This window comes from Melanotaenia boesemani, chromosome 2, assembly GCF_017639745.1.
Source record: "Melanotaenia boesemani isolate fMelBoe1 chromosome 2, fMelBoe1.pri, whole genome shotgun sequence".
NCBI lineage: Eukaryota > Metazoa > Chordata > Actinopteri > Atheriniformes > Melanotaeniidae > Melanotaenia > Melanotaenia boesemani.
In genome coordinates, this window is record NC_055683.1 from 12412943 (window position 1) to 12427341 (window position 14399).

A 14399-nucleotide genomic window follows, 5' to 3' on the forward strand; every position below is an offset into this window, starting at 1 on the left:
ATAAAGTCATGTGTGAGTCATAATTAAATACAGAACCAAGAAGAAAGACAAACAGAGATGAGAGAGCACAAAATATAAATAGCAGTTGAAAGTAGAGCAGTTCTGAAATCCACCCTATCTCTTGTTTGCATACTCTAACTTTTAAAATAATCTGATTAAGAGATAAAACTTCATCAAATCATATCATTGTGAGAAAACTTGAGCTCAACAAAACACTTTTTCTAGGCGGTAGCTTCACACACACGGAGCATACTCTGTAACAAAGTCAATTTTTCTACACCAACAACCGTCTAATTTATGTTCAGAATCATCACGGTTGAATTAGTGCATCCATTAAATTCTGTGTTGCTCAGCGTTGTTTATTCAGGGGAGACCCACAGATGGAGGACAACCTGACACTTCCCATCATCCTGCCAAGAAAAAGGGTACAGTTCTCACTGTGTGCTTCCTGTCTGCCCTCACACTGTAACTGAAACACATGTCATATCCTATATTAGTCCCCCAAATCTGTCCCATCCCACACACTGCCATTATGATTTATGTCTGAATGTATATATTAATCTTTTCAGTTTGGTTGCATTGCACTTTTTAAAATATACACAGTTTGACTTGTGACGCAAACACAATGCTCATTAAGGCTGGTTCTTTTATTTAATTAATTAGCTCTTTTCTATAACCTTTTCTTTCAGTTTCACGTCACTTCTTGTGTAGATAAGTCAGCTCTTCCATTTATTACATTAACTGCTGCCAGTCTAAGTTCAGCCAAACCACAGATCAACAAGCATCATAAAACAGCTGAAGGTGAAACTGTGTGTCATCTGTTCTCATGTAACAGTTAATTTTTTGTTGTGTTTTTTTTATGACAATGACCTATTAACCTGACCCACCAGTGTTGTAACTCGTCTATGAATCATGTTGTCGGGTCGATATTTGTCTACCTCTTGGTTTGACTGTAGTTCAGCACCATAAGGACTAGGTTGGGATATTGTTTCTCCTCTGATGGCGTTTTTCCAACTATGATTAAACATTTTAACAGTTTCTGTGGCTTTATGTGCTGACAAGCGTTAGCTGAAAGCGCCATCTAGTGTTTGATGATTCCGCCCTGCTTTCCACAGCTCAGTGCTCAGAAAGTGGAAATCCCGTTGGTGTTTTCACAGGTGAGTAAGTTTCCACGCCTCTGTGGATATACCCGCTGGCTGGTTGTCCGAGGCAGAGCATGGGAACTGGCGCGCAAAGGTGTGCGTGCGTAAAAAGGAGGACCGTCACCGCTCCTCCAGGAGGTGACTTCACTCTTCAGTTTCATCCGTGATTCGTGCGTGGATGTGAGTGGGATGTGGACGACTTGATCACACCGCGTTTAACTTTGTTTAATCTTCACAAGGAGAGGACATGAGTGGTAAGAAGAGTTTCAAAATGTCATTATATCGCTTTTCCATTCTTATCATTTAGACAGTTTACAGCTGGTTTCTGGGAAATGACTGGCAGACCTTTATCTTCATCAATTAGTAGCTACAGAACCGGCGGCAGGAGTGCGCTTTAACGTGTTAGGACACATGGGAGCGGTGACAAGGCTCCCGAGTCCAAATTCCAGTTCGTGGCAACAAATTGAAGACTAATAAAAATCAGTGTATTTGTAAAATGATCAAACTTATTATGAATCAGACGTGCAAGTCTGCAGACATGTTCATTTATTCGCTGTTTTACGCCTTCTTCACATTTATGACGCCATTAAAACCCCTAGCATCAACATAAATCAACATAGATGGTCTTCTTATGTCTTTCCAAAATGCATATTCTATAGCTTTTTGAAATAAATTATTTAAAAGGCAGCTGAAAATTTTTTTCCTCCACCTAACATTAAAAAATTAAATTTCTAAAAGGTTGTCAGAGTAAGAAAGTAAAGACTGAGGTGCAAAATTTCAGAAAGTTCAGTTACATTAAAATTACTTCGGATCAGCCAGATAAACGGGTTTTTGTTATTTATGCCCGTTCTGATTTATTAGCTTGTTATTAGAGAGTAATTCTGCGTCATCAAATTAAACTCTGAGTATAAAGCATGTCTTTAAAGTAATCACATGAGAACAAAGTTTCAACGGTGTGTTTGTGAGTAATAACAGAGATTCCAGGGCATCCAGACACGCCTCAACCTGCCTGCTGGCAGCTCTGTGCAGCTGGTAACAACAGCAAGCTCTGATGGATGAATGTCCAGCTTTGTAACTAATTTTGCTCTTGGTTTTTAAATGAAAGGTAAAACTCGCTCATGTCATTGCTGGATGGGATTCTGCCTGCAGATCAACATCAGGGGTGGAGGGCTTGTGTTATCACTGTGTGCCTGGTAACACTGTGTTCTTGGAGCTTAAGATTTTTTTCACATTTTATTAGTGATAGAAAAATCAACGCCAATTATTATATGCAGAAAATTAGAAAATGTATCCGTTTTAGTGGAGTTTTTTCTACAAATTCCTGCTGTGGGAATTGTTTTAACTTTCTCTTCTCTGAAGTGAATGGGAGTCGAGAAAGCTGTTGTCTGTGGTCCCCTGGTGTGTTTTTAGGTGTGTGGTATGAGTCATACCAGTGTTTTCATTCCTGCACTCTTAGACAATGACCCACAGAGTCCTCCCCCCTCCTTTATGACCAGCAGAGCAGCAGACCCTTTGCTCTGCTCTCATATCTACTCGCAGCCAGCCATTAACTTTGACTTTGATCTCATCAAGATATGGTGTTAAGTCATATCAAGATACTGTGTTAGACCGCGCTGAAAATTCATAGCTTGTTGGGACCTTTATGACCATATCAGCTGACCATCCAGGGACATAGCTTCATTTAGCAGGCTGATCTTTTAAAGGGAGTAAAACCTCCTGGACATTCCTTGAAGGATTTCCAGTAAAGAGCTTCATTTTATTGCCTCCCTATGCAGCAGAGCCAGTAATCCTTTACTAAATTTATCTAAGAAAATGACCACATGGCCACTTATAATCAGTTCTGTTTAAGTCATTTTGTAATAGTCTATAATGGTTTGTTTGTGTTTAAATAGAGACAAAACTGAGCCACATCCGATGGTTGCGGAGATACAGATAGAAGACAACAACAGACTCCAGTGGAATTCTCCATGGGAAAAGTATTTAGTCTAGTCTGGAGACGAGATATGTCTGCATGTCTGTCCTGTAAGGTAGAAATGGGACAGTAAAAGAGACACATGGCCCACAGTAGTAAACACATAAAAAACAAAACAAAATAAAAAAATCTTTTCTGTGTGCAAACTTCTTGTCATTCCTTCCTGCAGGTGTCACAGATTGGGTGGAGGACGACGAAGCTCAGGAGGAAGCACGATCTTCTCCCTTGTGGTTGGAGGAGCGCTGCGAGGAACTGTGGGATCGGGTGGAGGGAGTACGGCACAAGCTGACGCGCATCCTCAACCCGGCCAAACTCACCCCGTATCTGCGCCAGTGCAAGGTCATCGATGAGCAGGACGAAGATGAAGTGCTCAACTCCACGCAGTACCCCCTGCGCATCAGCAAGGCTGGTGAGAAGAGGAAGAGTTTGCCCACCAAATAAGTAGTCTTATGTAAAATAATTAGCTTTGATTTATTTTGAAATCATATAAAAGACTTAGTAACTTAATCTGGATATATTAGAAATTATAAGGAAATAAATAAAAATGGGTTATAGCAAGAGCAACAAGTTAAACCCTGTGCATGTATGTTCTAAGGTCCTTTTGTTAAATCTCCTAAAGATGAGATGTTAGACATATCAGTGCTACAGGCTGTCAGCCAGGAAGAAGTAAAGATAAACATTGCAGTGAGATAAGCCAACAGGAAAGCAGACAGAAAGAAGATAGATGTAAGTAATAAAAGGGAGAAGGCAAGAGAGAAAGAGGAGTGAACAGTGATAAAAAATGAAGGGTAGATGTTGCAACTCAACATCAATAACTGATCCAAATCTGATTTTATTCTCTTTTTCCATTGCAAGTGAGTTAGCTCATGCACATGCCAGTCATCCGTCATGTCCATCATACACAGCTTGTTGTCATGGCAATGCAAGTAAAAGGCACATCGCGTTCCGTACTTTTTATGAGTCATTCAGACACATTTCGAATGTACATATGATGAAATGCAGCGGAAAGCTATAATAAAGCAAATCTATGCTAAACGTGGCTTGTCATGCAACACTGTGAAAACAGGTTGTGTTGAAATGCCTGTGTCACTACATCAGGGGTGATACAGACGCTGTTTTGTGTCTGATTGTTTCATCAGTGCACAATGATTAAGAGTTAACATGTGTGTTCCTCTTCCTCTTTTTAAGTTGTAGCTGTTGAATGTGCTTGGGAAAATCTGTTTGATTGGTTTTCTTCTCTACCGGACAGGTCGCTTGCTGGACATTCTACGTGGTCAGGGACAGCGAGGTCTTCAGGCCTTCATGGAATCACTGGAGTTTTACCATCCAGAGCAGTACACACAGCTAACAGGAAAACAGCCCACGCAGCGATGCTCCCTCATACTGGGTTGGCAGTTATTTACTTAATTGATCTATTTAAAGTACATGTTTGTTTAATTGGAAAATGTAGGTTAAACAACATCAGTACAAAAAGACATAATATAAACATGTCAGATTATAACAAAAATACTAATCCATGGTCTAATTTGTACTAATCCGTACACCCATAGTCCCGTTGGTGGTAAGAAGACATAATAAAAACATAAGACATCCAATAGAATAGCATGAAGGCGACATAAACACAAATTAGACAACACAAAAGTTAAAAGTCACAGGTTTGATGTTCTTTCAGCCATCGTTTGAGATGATGGTGTGCACCATCCTCCACAGTACACTGTCATTACAGTCCCACATCAATAATACTACCCGGTCTTCTTACGTCCATCTACTAATCATTAACAGACTCCGCCCCTCCCTCACACCTCATACTGCCTCTGGCCTCGTCCACAGTCTCACCACCTCCTTGTTGTAACTTTCTTCTCATTGGCCTCCCTCTAATGACCCTCCATATGCTCCGGCTGGTTCAGAAGTTCAAAGCACAGCTGACCTCGTACTCGTAAAATCTGTAACTTCAAACAGGCCGTAACTCGTCCTGCTAGCTCAGATTTTGTTATGGTAGTAATTTTTTTAATATATAATTATGTTTATTGCCTTCAGACTTGTGAAATCATTAGCTGTCACATGCGCCATAAATTAAAACTCAGCAAGCTGCAAAAAGAGGAACACTGTGTTTAAATTAAAGAGTTCATTCACAACTTCAGTTTGTTTTTCAAGACAGAAGCTGATTGGTCAGCTGATCAAAACTCTGGCTTGCTAGGAAACTACCTAGTTTAAGAGATGCTAAACTAACCCACAGACGCGCCGTCATGCAAATTTGGTGAATTATGATAATGGTGAATTATACCGGTCAAAACATAAATAGGAACAGCTTCTTTCCTGAGAGAGAATAGCCAACTATGGTTTAGACTTTGTACTTTGCAACCCTGCAGGACACTACATGCAGTAGAAGCTATATAGCACACCGAAGGATAACATAAACAAAAATATGGCTCATTTAAGAAGAGTAATTCTAGATGTATATTCAGAAGGATAAAGAGAACGGAGTTATCTTACTGTGGTTTAAGGGTGTCCATGGAGTTTCCACTGAATTCATTGGAAATAAAAGGTCATGCTTATCACACTGTATCTCTGAAGCCTGTTGAAGTATTAAATTGAATATTTCGTTTTCTCATTTTCGTACCCCCAAAAGATTATTTGTCTATCTTTGTTGCAAGGCATATATGTTGCACATAGAAAACAAACTCAAAGTGAAGGCCTTCAAATTTAAAAAAGGTTTGCATTTGAATTTCAGTGACTATCAGATCTAAGAATTATGCACCTCAAAAGAGGTTATCTTTCATTCTGCCATTCAGAAACTCTAATGTTTAATTTCATCTACTTGTTATCTAATCAGTAGATAAGTGCTCTCTGATTGGATGAAACTATTATGATGCCCAGCAGAATGTAAAGGAACATATCGAACAATCTCAAGAGAAAACACTTCCACAGCATTAAAACATATATCTTTGTCATTACACATTTAAACAAGTATTCCTACAGTTTGCATAGCAGCCTCTGTCCATCTGTCTCCACAGATGAGGAAGGTCCAGAAGGTTTGACTCAGTTTCTGCTGCTGGAGGTGCGTAAACTGAGGGAGCAGCTTCGAAACAGCCGTCTGTGTGAGCGCCGCCTGTCTCAGCGCTGCCGTATGGCGGAGGAGGAACGCAGCAGAGCTGAACGTAAAGCTCAAGACCTACGGCAAGACAAACTGCAGCTTGAAAGGTTCGACTGACTTCTCCTAGGAGCTTAGTTTCTTCCTGTAACATACTGTATCTGCTTTGGAGTCTGCCTCAAACAACTGGGGATTAAAGACAGTTAATTAACCAGACAAGAGATTAACAGATTTACAACGGTAGCTACACTTAATCTATGCCTGGTTTCTAGTGGCTCACTAGCTGTTAAACACAATGAGTAAGTAAGAAATAGTAATAATGTGTGTACTGGGTGATTTCTGATCTAAAAGGCTGCGTCAGGACTGGGAGTCAGCCAGTCGAGAGCTTGGAAAGCTGAAGGACAGACACCTGGAGCAGGCTGTGAAGTACTCCAGAGCTTTGGAAGAGCAAGGCAAATCCACTACCAGAGAGAGGGACCTGCTGAGGCAGGTAGGTTGGTAAAGAGCGCTGTGGGGAAAAGGAAAAGGAAATTCCATGATGTTTTGTGCAATAAAAAACAGGGAATTCTTCATTTATTTATCTATTTATTGGATGCCATGAAAACAGCTGCAGCAAACTGTGCGTAAAGCAGTTTGGGGGCAGTTCTTCTGGCATGCAGCTGCAATGATAGAGCTGATCGGAGCACTTGGGCACCTGTTTAGATGTTATCATTCACTCTTTAGTCTGGGTGCTGTCAGAGCAGGTCGAGTGCCCTGCAGGGTGCACTTCAAATTCCTACAAACAACAAAACAGAGTCTCTCCATGTTATTATCCAACTGCACTCTTAAAGTTCTGTAGTGTGACGATACTTTCTGGAAGCAGAAAAGCAGCTATGCTTCTTTTACCTTATGCAGCATGGAAAATATGTTTATGTCAGGTCTTTGTACTTTTCTTTTATCCAGGTAGAGGAGCTTAAATCCAGGTTTACAACAGAAGAGAATGAAACAACTGATATTCCCAAGGTGAAAAAAACAAGCAGTTTTCTCTCCAATGGAACCAATGGTTCTCCACCTGCTGTGCCAGTAAAGCCTCTGCGCCGCATTGAGGTTCAGAAGACTGAGAGTAAAGGAGCTCAGATCAGGGACTCGGTTCCCTCCACTGGAGTCATTGTATGTTTTTGATTATACGCTGATTATCATCTGAAAATGCTTTTGAGATGTGTTCTGTTTTCTAAAAATATTGTTTATGTTCGTCTCAGGCTCTGATGGATATTCTGCAGCAGGACCGCAGGGAGGCTGCAGAACAGAGACAAGAGCTGTGTGACATGATCACCAGACTACAGGGGGAGATGCAGAGCTCTGAAGAGTACAGAGAAAAGGTGAAAAGCTGAACATCTTAATCTATAGATTTGAAGGGTTGGGTCATAACCTAAATCACGAAGCATTTGATGATGTTTTTCTTTGATCATTCTTTCTATTGATGAAGTGTGTAATAGTGAGCTGTGTTTGCAGTTGGAGTCGCAGTGTGAGCACCTACAACTGAAGGTAAGGACTCTCCAGCTGGACTGGGAGACAGAGCAGAAGAGGAGTGTGTCTTATTTAAACCAAATCATGGAACTGGAAAAAGAGAGAGACCAGGTCAGTGTGAACTAACTGAAGCTACAGATTCTCACTTACACTGAGGTCTGCACGTTGTCTAGTTTATTAGAGGACATTTAAATCTGTTCCCTAAAACCTCTCGTGTTGCTTTATCAGTATGCTTAGTTAGTGACATACAGGACAGTGCATCTCCATGAAAGTTTTAATCTTCTCAAAGGCACAATTTCCTCAAGAAATTGCCTGCATTTAGCATAATCTATCATTATTTCAATTCTGACCAGTTTCTAAAAACCCTTCCCATGTCATGATGCTGCCACCACCATGCTTCACTGTGAAGATAGTGTTCCTGGTTTAATAAACACATTAGCACATAGTTTTAAGTTTTTTTCGGAGCATAACATTGAGCTGTTTTAGCTACTCTAACTAATTCTGACTCTGTCTGATGTGACATTCCACCTTTCGTCTCTTTACCAGGCTCTGCGAAGTCGAGACAGCCTGCAGTTGGAGTACACCGACTGCCTACTGGATAAGAACCGTCTGCGTAAGCGTATTGCAGAACTGCAAGCCAACCTGGAGCAACAGCAGAGAGAGCTGGAAAGAGAGCGGGAGAGGGGTCAGGAGAAGATGGAACAGAGTCCCTGCCTGCACTGTGTAAGTTTACACAGGACTTAGGCGTGTAGAACTGTCCGTCCACCCCTAACACAGCATTTTAGATATGTATTGTTGTCTGCTTCCTAGTCCCATCTGTCCTTGTGGAGTGAGGACCAGTGCTTCGGCCCTTGCTGTTCCCTTGACCTGGATCTGAGTCCCCAGGCGAACAGCACCAATCTGGTGCTAAGAAAGGTTAGTGTTGGGGCTTCAATCTCATAGATATCATAAGTTTATTCAACCAATAAACAACAACAGAATTACCACTGCTCCAGTTATGTTTTATAAGATAACTTAGCATAGCTCATATACATTTATCTGTTATAACCCCTGTTTATATGGTGCATAACTGTGTATTACAACCTCATTTCCATCAATCACAACAGTCCTCATCTGTGCTGACTTGCTTTTATCTGTTGGTATTGTGTCACATAATGAATGCACCTTCTGTGCAGCAGATTCCTTTAGTTGAAATTGTTGCTGAGATCAACACATTCTTATGCAACCCCTTGCATGTTTGTACGTGTCAAGCCTCTTTCACTGAGGTTTAACCGTAAACTCATATTTTCTGTGTCACAGACGCCCTCTAGTGGCCAAACCATCGACAACTTAGAGGGTAAATCACATAAATCTTTCCTAATTTTATTGTAATGGGAAAATACATTTGGATTTGTATATTTGTTTACAGAAAGTAGATGGAAATTGGACTCAGAACCAAGGTTTGCTAAATCTAAATGTCTCTGATTCACAGGTTCCCGTTCTGCCTCAGAGGAAAATTTCCTGTTGTTAGTGAGTTTCAAAGGTCTTGATTTCGAATAAATTAATCAAGATTCAAAGTCAGGGTCTTAGTGTTTACTTGTGCTCTTTTCAGGCAAAAGATGATGAGAAGGAAATAAATCGACTCTCCATATTCCCCTTTCCTCCTTGCATGAACTCCATCAATCGTCGGTTTAACACAGAGTAAGTTTATTGGCTCATTACTTAAGTTCCACCTCTATTTATTTATTTGTCTTTTTATTTATTTATTTGTTTGTTTGTTTCTGAAAAGATTTGACATGGACTCCTGGGGTAGTGATGAAAATGATACCATTACAGGTATATTTCACACACATTATAAATGATCTTCTGTAGTTCTGTGTTTTTCCTGTGTAAGCACACATCAGAAATCTTTGGGGTGTTTTCAGGGGAACAGAGTGAACCTTCTCTGTGCGATTCCTGGACCTCCTTACACTCCCATCTCTTCCCCCCTGACCTGGTTAACCTTGTCGCAGTGTCTTCACACCAACCCAATTCTGAAGTTTCCAGGTACTGTGTAGTTTAAAAGGCTCTCAGTTTAAGGAAACAATGCCACAAAAGACTGACCTATTTGGTATCTTACTGTTTCCTAGCCAGTAACTTACATGCTGCTCTAGCAACATCTAACATTCCCATGAGAATACTGATGCAGCTGCAGGAAACTGCAGTATAAAATATTTAATATGTAACCCCAAATGTATTTCAAGCAGATGCAGTTAAACAAAGAGCAAATATTTTGATCAGGTACATGATGTGAGGTTACCTCACAGTCAAAGGGATTATTAAAGAATATACACTACCGTTCAAAAGTTTGGGGTCACTTCCCTATTGAATCCCATGGCAAAGTAACCCCAAACTTTTGAACGGTAGTGTACAAAACAAACAAAAACATACACATTTTTTTATTATAAAAAATTAATCCATCTCTGTTGCTGTCCATCCTCGCTACCTCTCAGGAACCTCGTCTCCCCATCTTCAAGTCCCCCAACCGCCCCAAAGAATGGAAGAGCCGGTCTTGCTGATGATATCACGATAGTTGGAGGGAATCGAACAGGGATCTTTGTCAGTCATGTGAAACCTGGCTCTCTGGCAGAACAATCCGGACTAAAGGAGGGCAGCGAGCTGCTAGAGGTGTGTGTCTGTGTGATGAACAAATCATACATGAGTAGATGCTTTACAAAAACTTTACGAGCTTTTGCAATCTCTTGAAATGAAAGAGATGATTGTTAGGATGTGAGGCTGTAAATTACATGCAGGTTTGTCTTTATGCTGTTTAGCTGGAGCGGGTTCTGTTTGGTGGGGGAAGTGTGTTGCTGGGTCAGTGCACTGCTGAGGTGGCCCACTTTTCTCTGCAGTGGTGGACCGAGCCTTCAGCTCTCAAACACCGGAGCAACCCAGAAGGTGAGTCAGCAGGTTTGACAAATCTATGAAGACAAGTGGACCTAAACGTAGTCAGGACAATACTCCCTGCAGCATCCAGACCTCCTCGCTACATGGTTCATCTGCAGGAGTTATGTTTTATCTTTCAATATATTAATTTTTTTCTAGTAATGCATTCTTGAAACTCCTCTTCATGATGTACATAATATACATAATATCTCAGAAACTGAGACTAAGGCCTCCTGTTTCCTGTCTTCAGCATATTCAAAGCTAAGCACTGAGCTTTCATCGTCTTCTTTCATGGGCGCCGACTCCTTCTATGTACGCGTCAATCTCAACATGGAGCCTCATGGTGAGCTGCCATGTTTGGGTGTTTCCTGTGATGACATTATACACGTCTCAGACACAAGGTACAATGGGAAGTACCACTGGCGCTGCTCCCTAGTGGACCCGATCACAGCCAAGCCCCTGCAGATGGGAACCATGCCCAACTACAACAGGTATGCCAGTCAGACCACCGCTGGGGTTTTACAGTCACTGGAGAAAACAACTCCAGTATTATGTGGTCTAACTCAGTGGTTTTCAACCTACGGTCCCCCAAAGAGCACAAGGGGCCCCTAAGGCTTTGACTGATCAGAGCCAGTGTGATATAAATTAATGGCATGTCAAAACACAGACATGTTGAGGTGTATTCGCTCAAGTTTTTTGTGTGTTTCATTCACATGGAACCAGTACTTTGGGAGGCTAAAAACCAAAACTTTGCACCATTTTATTAATGAGACATGTCTGAGAAACGCCACAGTGCAGATGATTCATCCTTATTTTTAAATAAATAGAAATAAGGCAAAATGTTGATAATTACTTTAGCTTTGTTTTTTTAAGGAAATGAGTCAGCCGGAATGCATCATTTATAGCGAGAAGCAGCTAATGAAAGCATAAAACCAAGCATGGTTTCAACACGGGCGGGCAGGGGTCCACAGCTGTTTGTTAGTTGCATGAAAGGGGAAAATAGGTTAAGAACTACTGGTCTAAATCATTTAAATCATATTGTATGTATAAATGCTTGTAGTAAGTCATATTTGAGTAAAAATAACCTGGATTATTCCAATTTTTCTATTAGAGCCCAACAGTTGTTACTCATAAGGCTACGAAATATGGCTCAGGAGCAAAAGGACTTGAAGAAGAAGGTGGTAAGTTCGCTCATATTGGGATCAACAGCGTGCTAAACTGAAATACGAATACCACTTCCACAAAAGGTGCACTTTTTCTTAAATAATAGATACAGTTTTAAAATTATTTTCATTGGAATGTAGATTTTGAAATACCAAAGTTATTTGCAAACTTGTATTTACAGTTTATTTATTTATTTAGTTTATGATTTACTGATTATTTAATTACTGAGTTTGGTACAAAATGGTGAGTCTTGTCTGGGAGGACTTAAGCATTTGTGGGATGCTGCTTTTATACTCAAATGTGACACCCTCACTTTACCATTTAATCTGTTGATTGTTAACCTTCCAGAAGAGTTATTTGTATAATAAAGTAACTTTTCTATCTTATCTGCCTCTCGCCAAACTTTCGAGTGTATTGCTCACATAGATTTTTAAACTTGTCTTTATTTTCCACAATCAATGAAGTTAGTCTGTGAAAAAGTTGAAAATTATTTCTCTGTTAAATAAAGACCCAAATCAATGAATAACTAACAGACATGTCTTTTTATTTGCATTACAGAAACTCTTCATATATATAATAAAACTAGCTTTTAGAGGTTTATTTTTCTACCTGTTTGCAGTTTTCAAAGAAAACACCTGGCCGTGTTCGACTGGTCAAGGCAGTGGATCCCAGTTGCCGTGGAATTGGTTCCACTCAGCAGGTCCTTTACACACTTAACAAACGTAAGTCCCCACCATGTGTTACCATAATTAGTTTTTCAGTATATATGCAGTGTTCATAGACGCATTTTCTCTCACAGGTCACGAGGATCACTTAATCCCATACAGTTTAGTGCAACCGGTAAAGGTTCAAACTAAACGGCCAGTCGTCTTTTCCCCCTCTCTTCTCTCACGTGGTTTGATAGAGAGGCTGATGCAACCAGCAGAATCTGGTTTGAAGTTCAACACCTGCCCACCGGGTAAGCACAGAATACTGTAGATGCATGTTCCTCACACAAACACAAATCAGAGAACAAATAGCGCTTCATCGGGTGACTACAACATGATGCTCTGCATCATTTCTCCTCATTCCACTGTTTCCTGTGTTCAGAGCCCATTCAAGCTTCAGAAAGACAAGACAAGACAATATTCTTGTTGGAGTCCTGCAGTTCAGAGCAGGCTCTGGGCATACGGCTGCAGTCAATACAGGATGTCATTAGCCAGGTAAAAACAGAAATGTGATTAGTTTTTTTCTCAAAATATTATTTGTCGTAGAAAAAAAAAGGTATGCTCTCTCTTCATCTCTGTCTCAGGACAGGCATTGTCTGCTAGAGTTGGGGCTACACTGTGTTGAAGGTTTACTGAGACAGGGGATTTACCCAATCATCATCCATATACGTCCTAAAAACAAGCGCAAGAAGCTGAGGTAGATGCACACTTACAGCATGACTATTTTAATCACCCTCATCCAGCCTTTAGTGTAACATTATATAACAGAAAAGTTGTGTATTTATTACAATATCTGTATCGTTTTACACTTGAAACAGGAAGTTTTTTCCACGGTGTGGGGAAGAGAGTGTTATGGAGGAGGTGTGCCAGGCTGAGGAGCTGCAACTTGAGACTCTGCCCCTGCTTTACTACACCCTGGAGCCCAGCACGTGGAGCTGCACCGAGGAGCTGCTGGATGCCTTGTGCAATGCCATCCACAACCAGCAGATGGCAGTAGCCTGGGTGGAACTTGATAGGCTGCAATAGGAGATGGATTCCTGTTAACCATATTTATTCATTTGCACAAACTCAATTCTCATGATGTCTTGAAAGCTGCCAGTAGGTATTAAATCACAACAAGGTCTCTGCAGAGGTTACTATTTAATGTGATTGTTCCAAATTTAATTAGAATTTCAAAGAAGGCCAGATTATGACATGCTTCAAGACAGGATGTGAATGATTCTCATAATTAAAGGTCTTAACATATTCAAACTCAAGCGTGCACGAAAAACAGTGGAAAAACATACACTAACACAAATATGAGCCACATAAGGATGGTACATAACAGTATACCTCCCCTTTGAATATCTTGTATCATGCACTGTAACTTTAGGCATTATACTACATTTCTGCTGTTAGAATAACAGTTGAGGGCACATACAAGTTGTCCATTTTTATTGTATTTTTATTTTTCATTTATGCTGTAAATGGGAAGATAAAATAGGAACACAAATATGGACAAACATGGTAAATTAAGTGGCTTGTAGCATGTAAACCAAGATGTCCTTATGTCCAAATACTTATGTTCTGTTCTCTGAATCAGTAATAAAAACTGTTGCTAAATGAAAACTGTGATGTTTGTTTTATGAACATTTTATTGACAGAAAAAGTGAATTTCTTGGTATTTTTAGGTAAACTATGTATGATTGGTCAACCAACACTGCATTTCAGTCTACACCATGCTACAAAAGAAATTCAAGAACTGCTTTTTCTGTTGCAGCTAATAAATAAATTAATAATAATTTTAAATAGTATTTAAAAATGATCTCCCTGACAATTTTACATGTATTAAACATGTATTGCTGTTCCCAGCGCGAGAGCGCCCTCTGGTGGACCCTATCGGTACTAACTGTGCTCCTCCTCCCCTCTCTGAT

The 14399-nt window shown here is 40.3% G+C and overlaps 1 protein-coding gene across 1 annotated transcript; it reads left to right on the top strand.

The window, feature by feature from the left end:
• Window positions 1-1038: 1038 nt before the first annotated feature.
• Window positions 1039-14094, top strand: zmp:0000000896 (caspase recruitment domain-containing protein 11). Its single transcript, XM_042002059.1, has 24 exons — window positions 1039-1396; window positions 3284-3523; window positions 4364-4501; window positions 6129-6315; window positions 6557-6695; window positions 7148-7354; window positions 7444-7563; window positions 7697-7822; window positions 8258-8434; window positions 8522-8626; window positions 9011-9047; window positions 9183-9220; window positions 9303-9391; window positions 9480-9526; window positions 9616-9736; window positions 10183-10357; window positions 10504-10627; window positions 10866-11106; window positions 11727-11796; window positions 12399-12501; window positions 12579-12737; window positions 12869-12981; window positions 13071-13183; window positions 13305-14094. Exons 1-24 carry the CDS (start codon window positions 1390-1392, stop codon window positions 13510-13512), a joined length of 3084 nt encoding a protein of 1027 aa, XP_041857993.1. The 5' UTR covers window positions 1039-1389; the 3' UTR covers window positions 13513-14094.
• The last annotated feature ends 305 nt before the right edge of the window (window positions 14095-14399 follow it).

Coding starts and splice junctions, on each gene's coding strand:
- zmp:0000000896 (XM_042002059.1), top strand. Junction 4,502..6,128: donor GCGATGCTCCCTCATACTGG/GTTGGCAGTTAT, acceptor CTGTCTCCACAG/ATGAGGAAGGTCCAGAAGGT. Junction 13,184..13,304: donor AACAAGCGCAAGAAGCTGAG/GTAGATGCACAC, acceptor CACTTGAAACAG/GAAGTTTTTTCCACGGTGTG.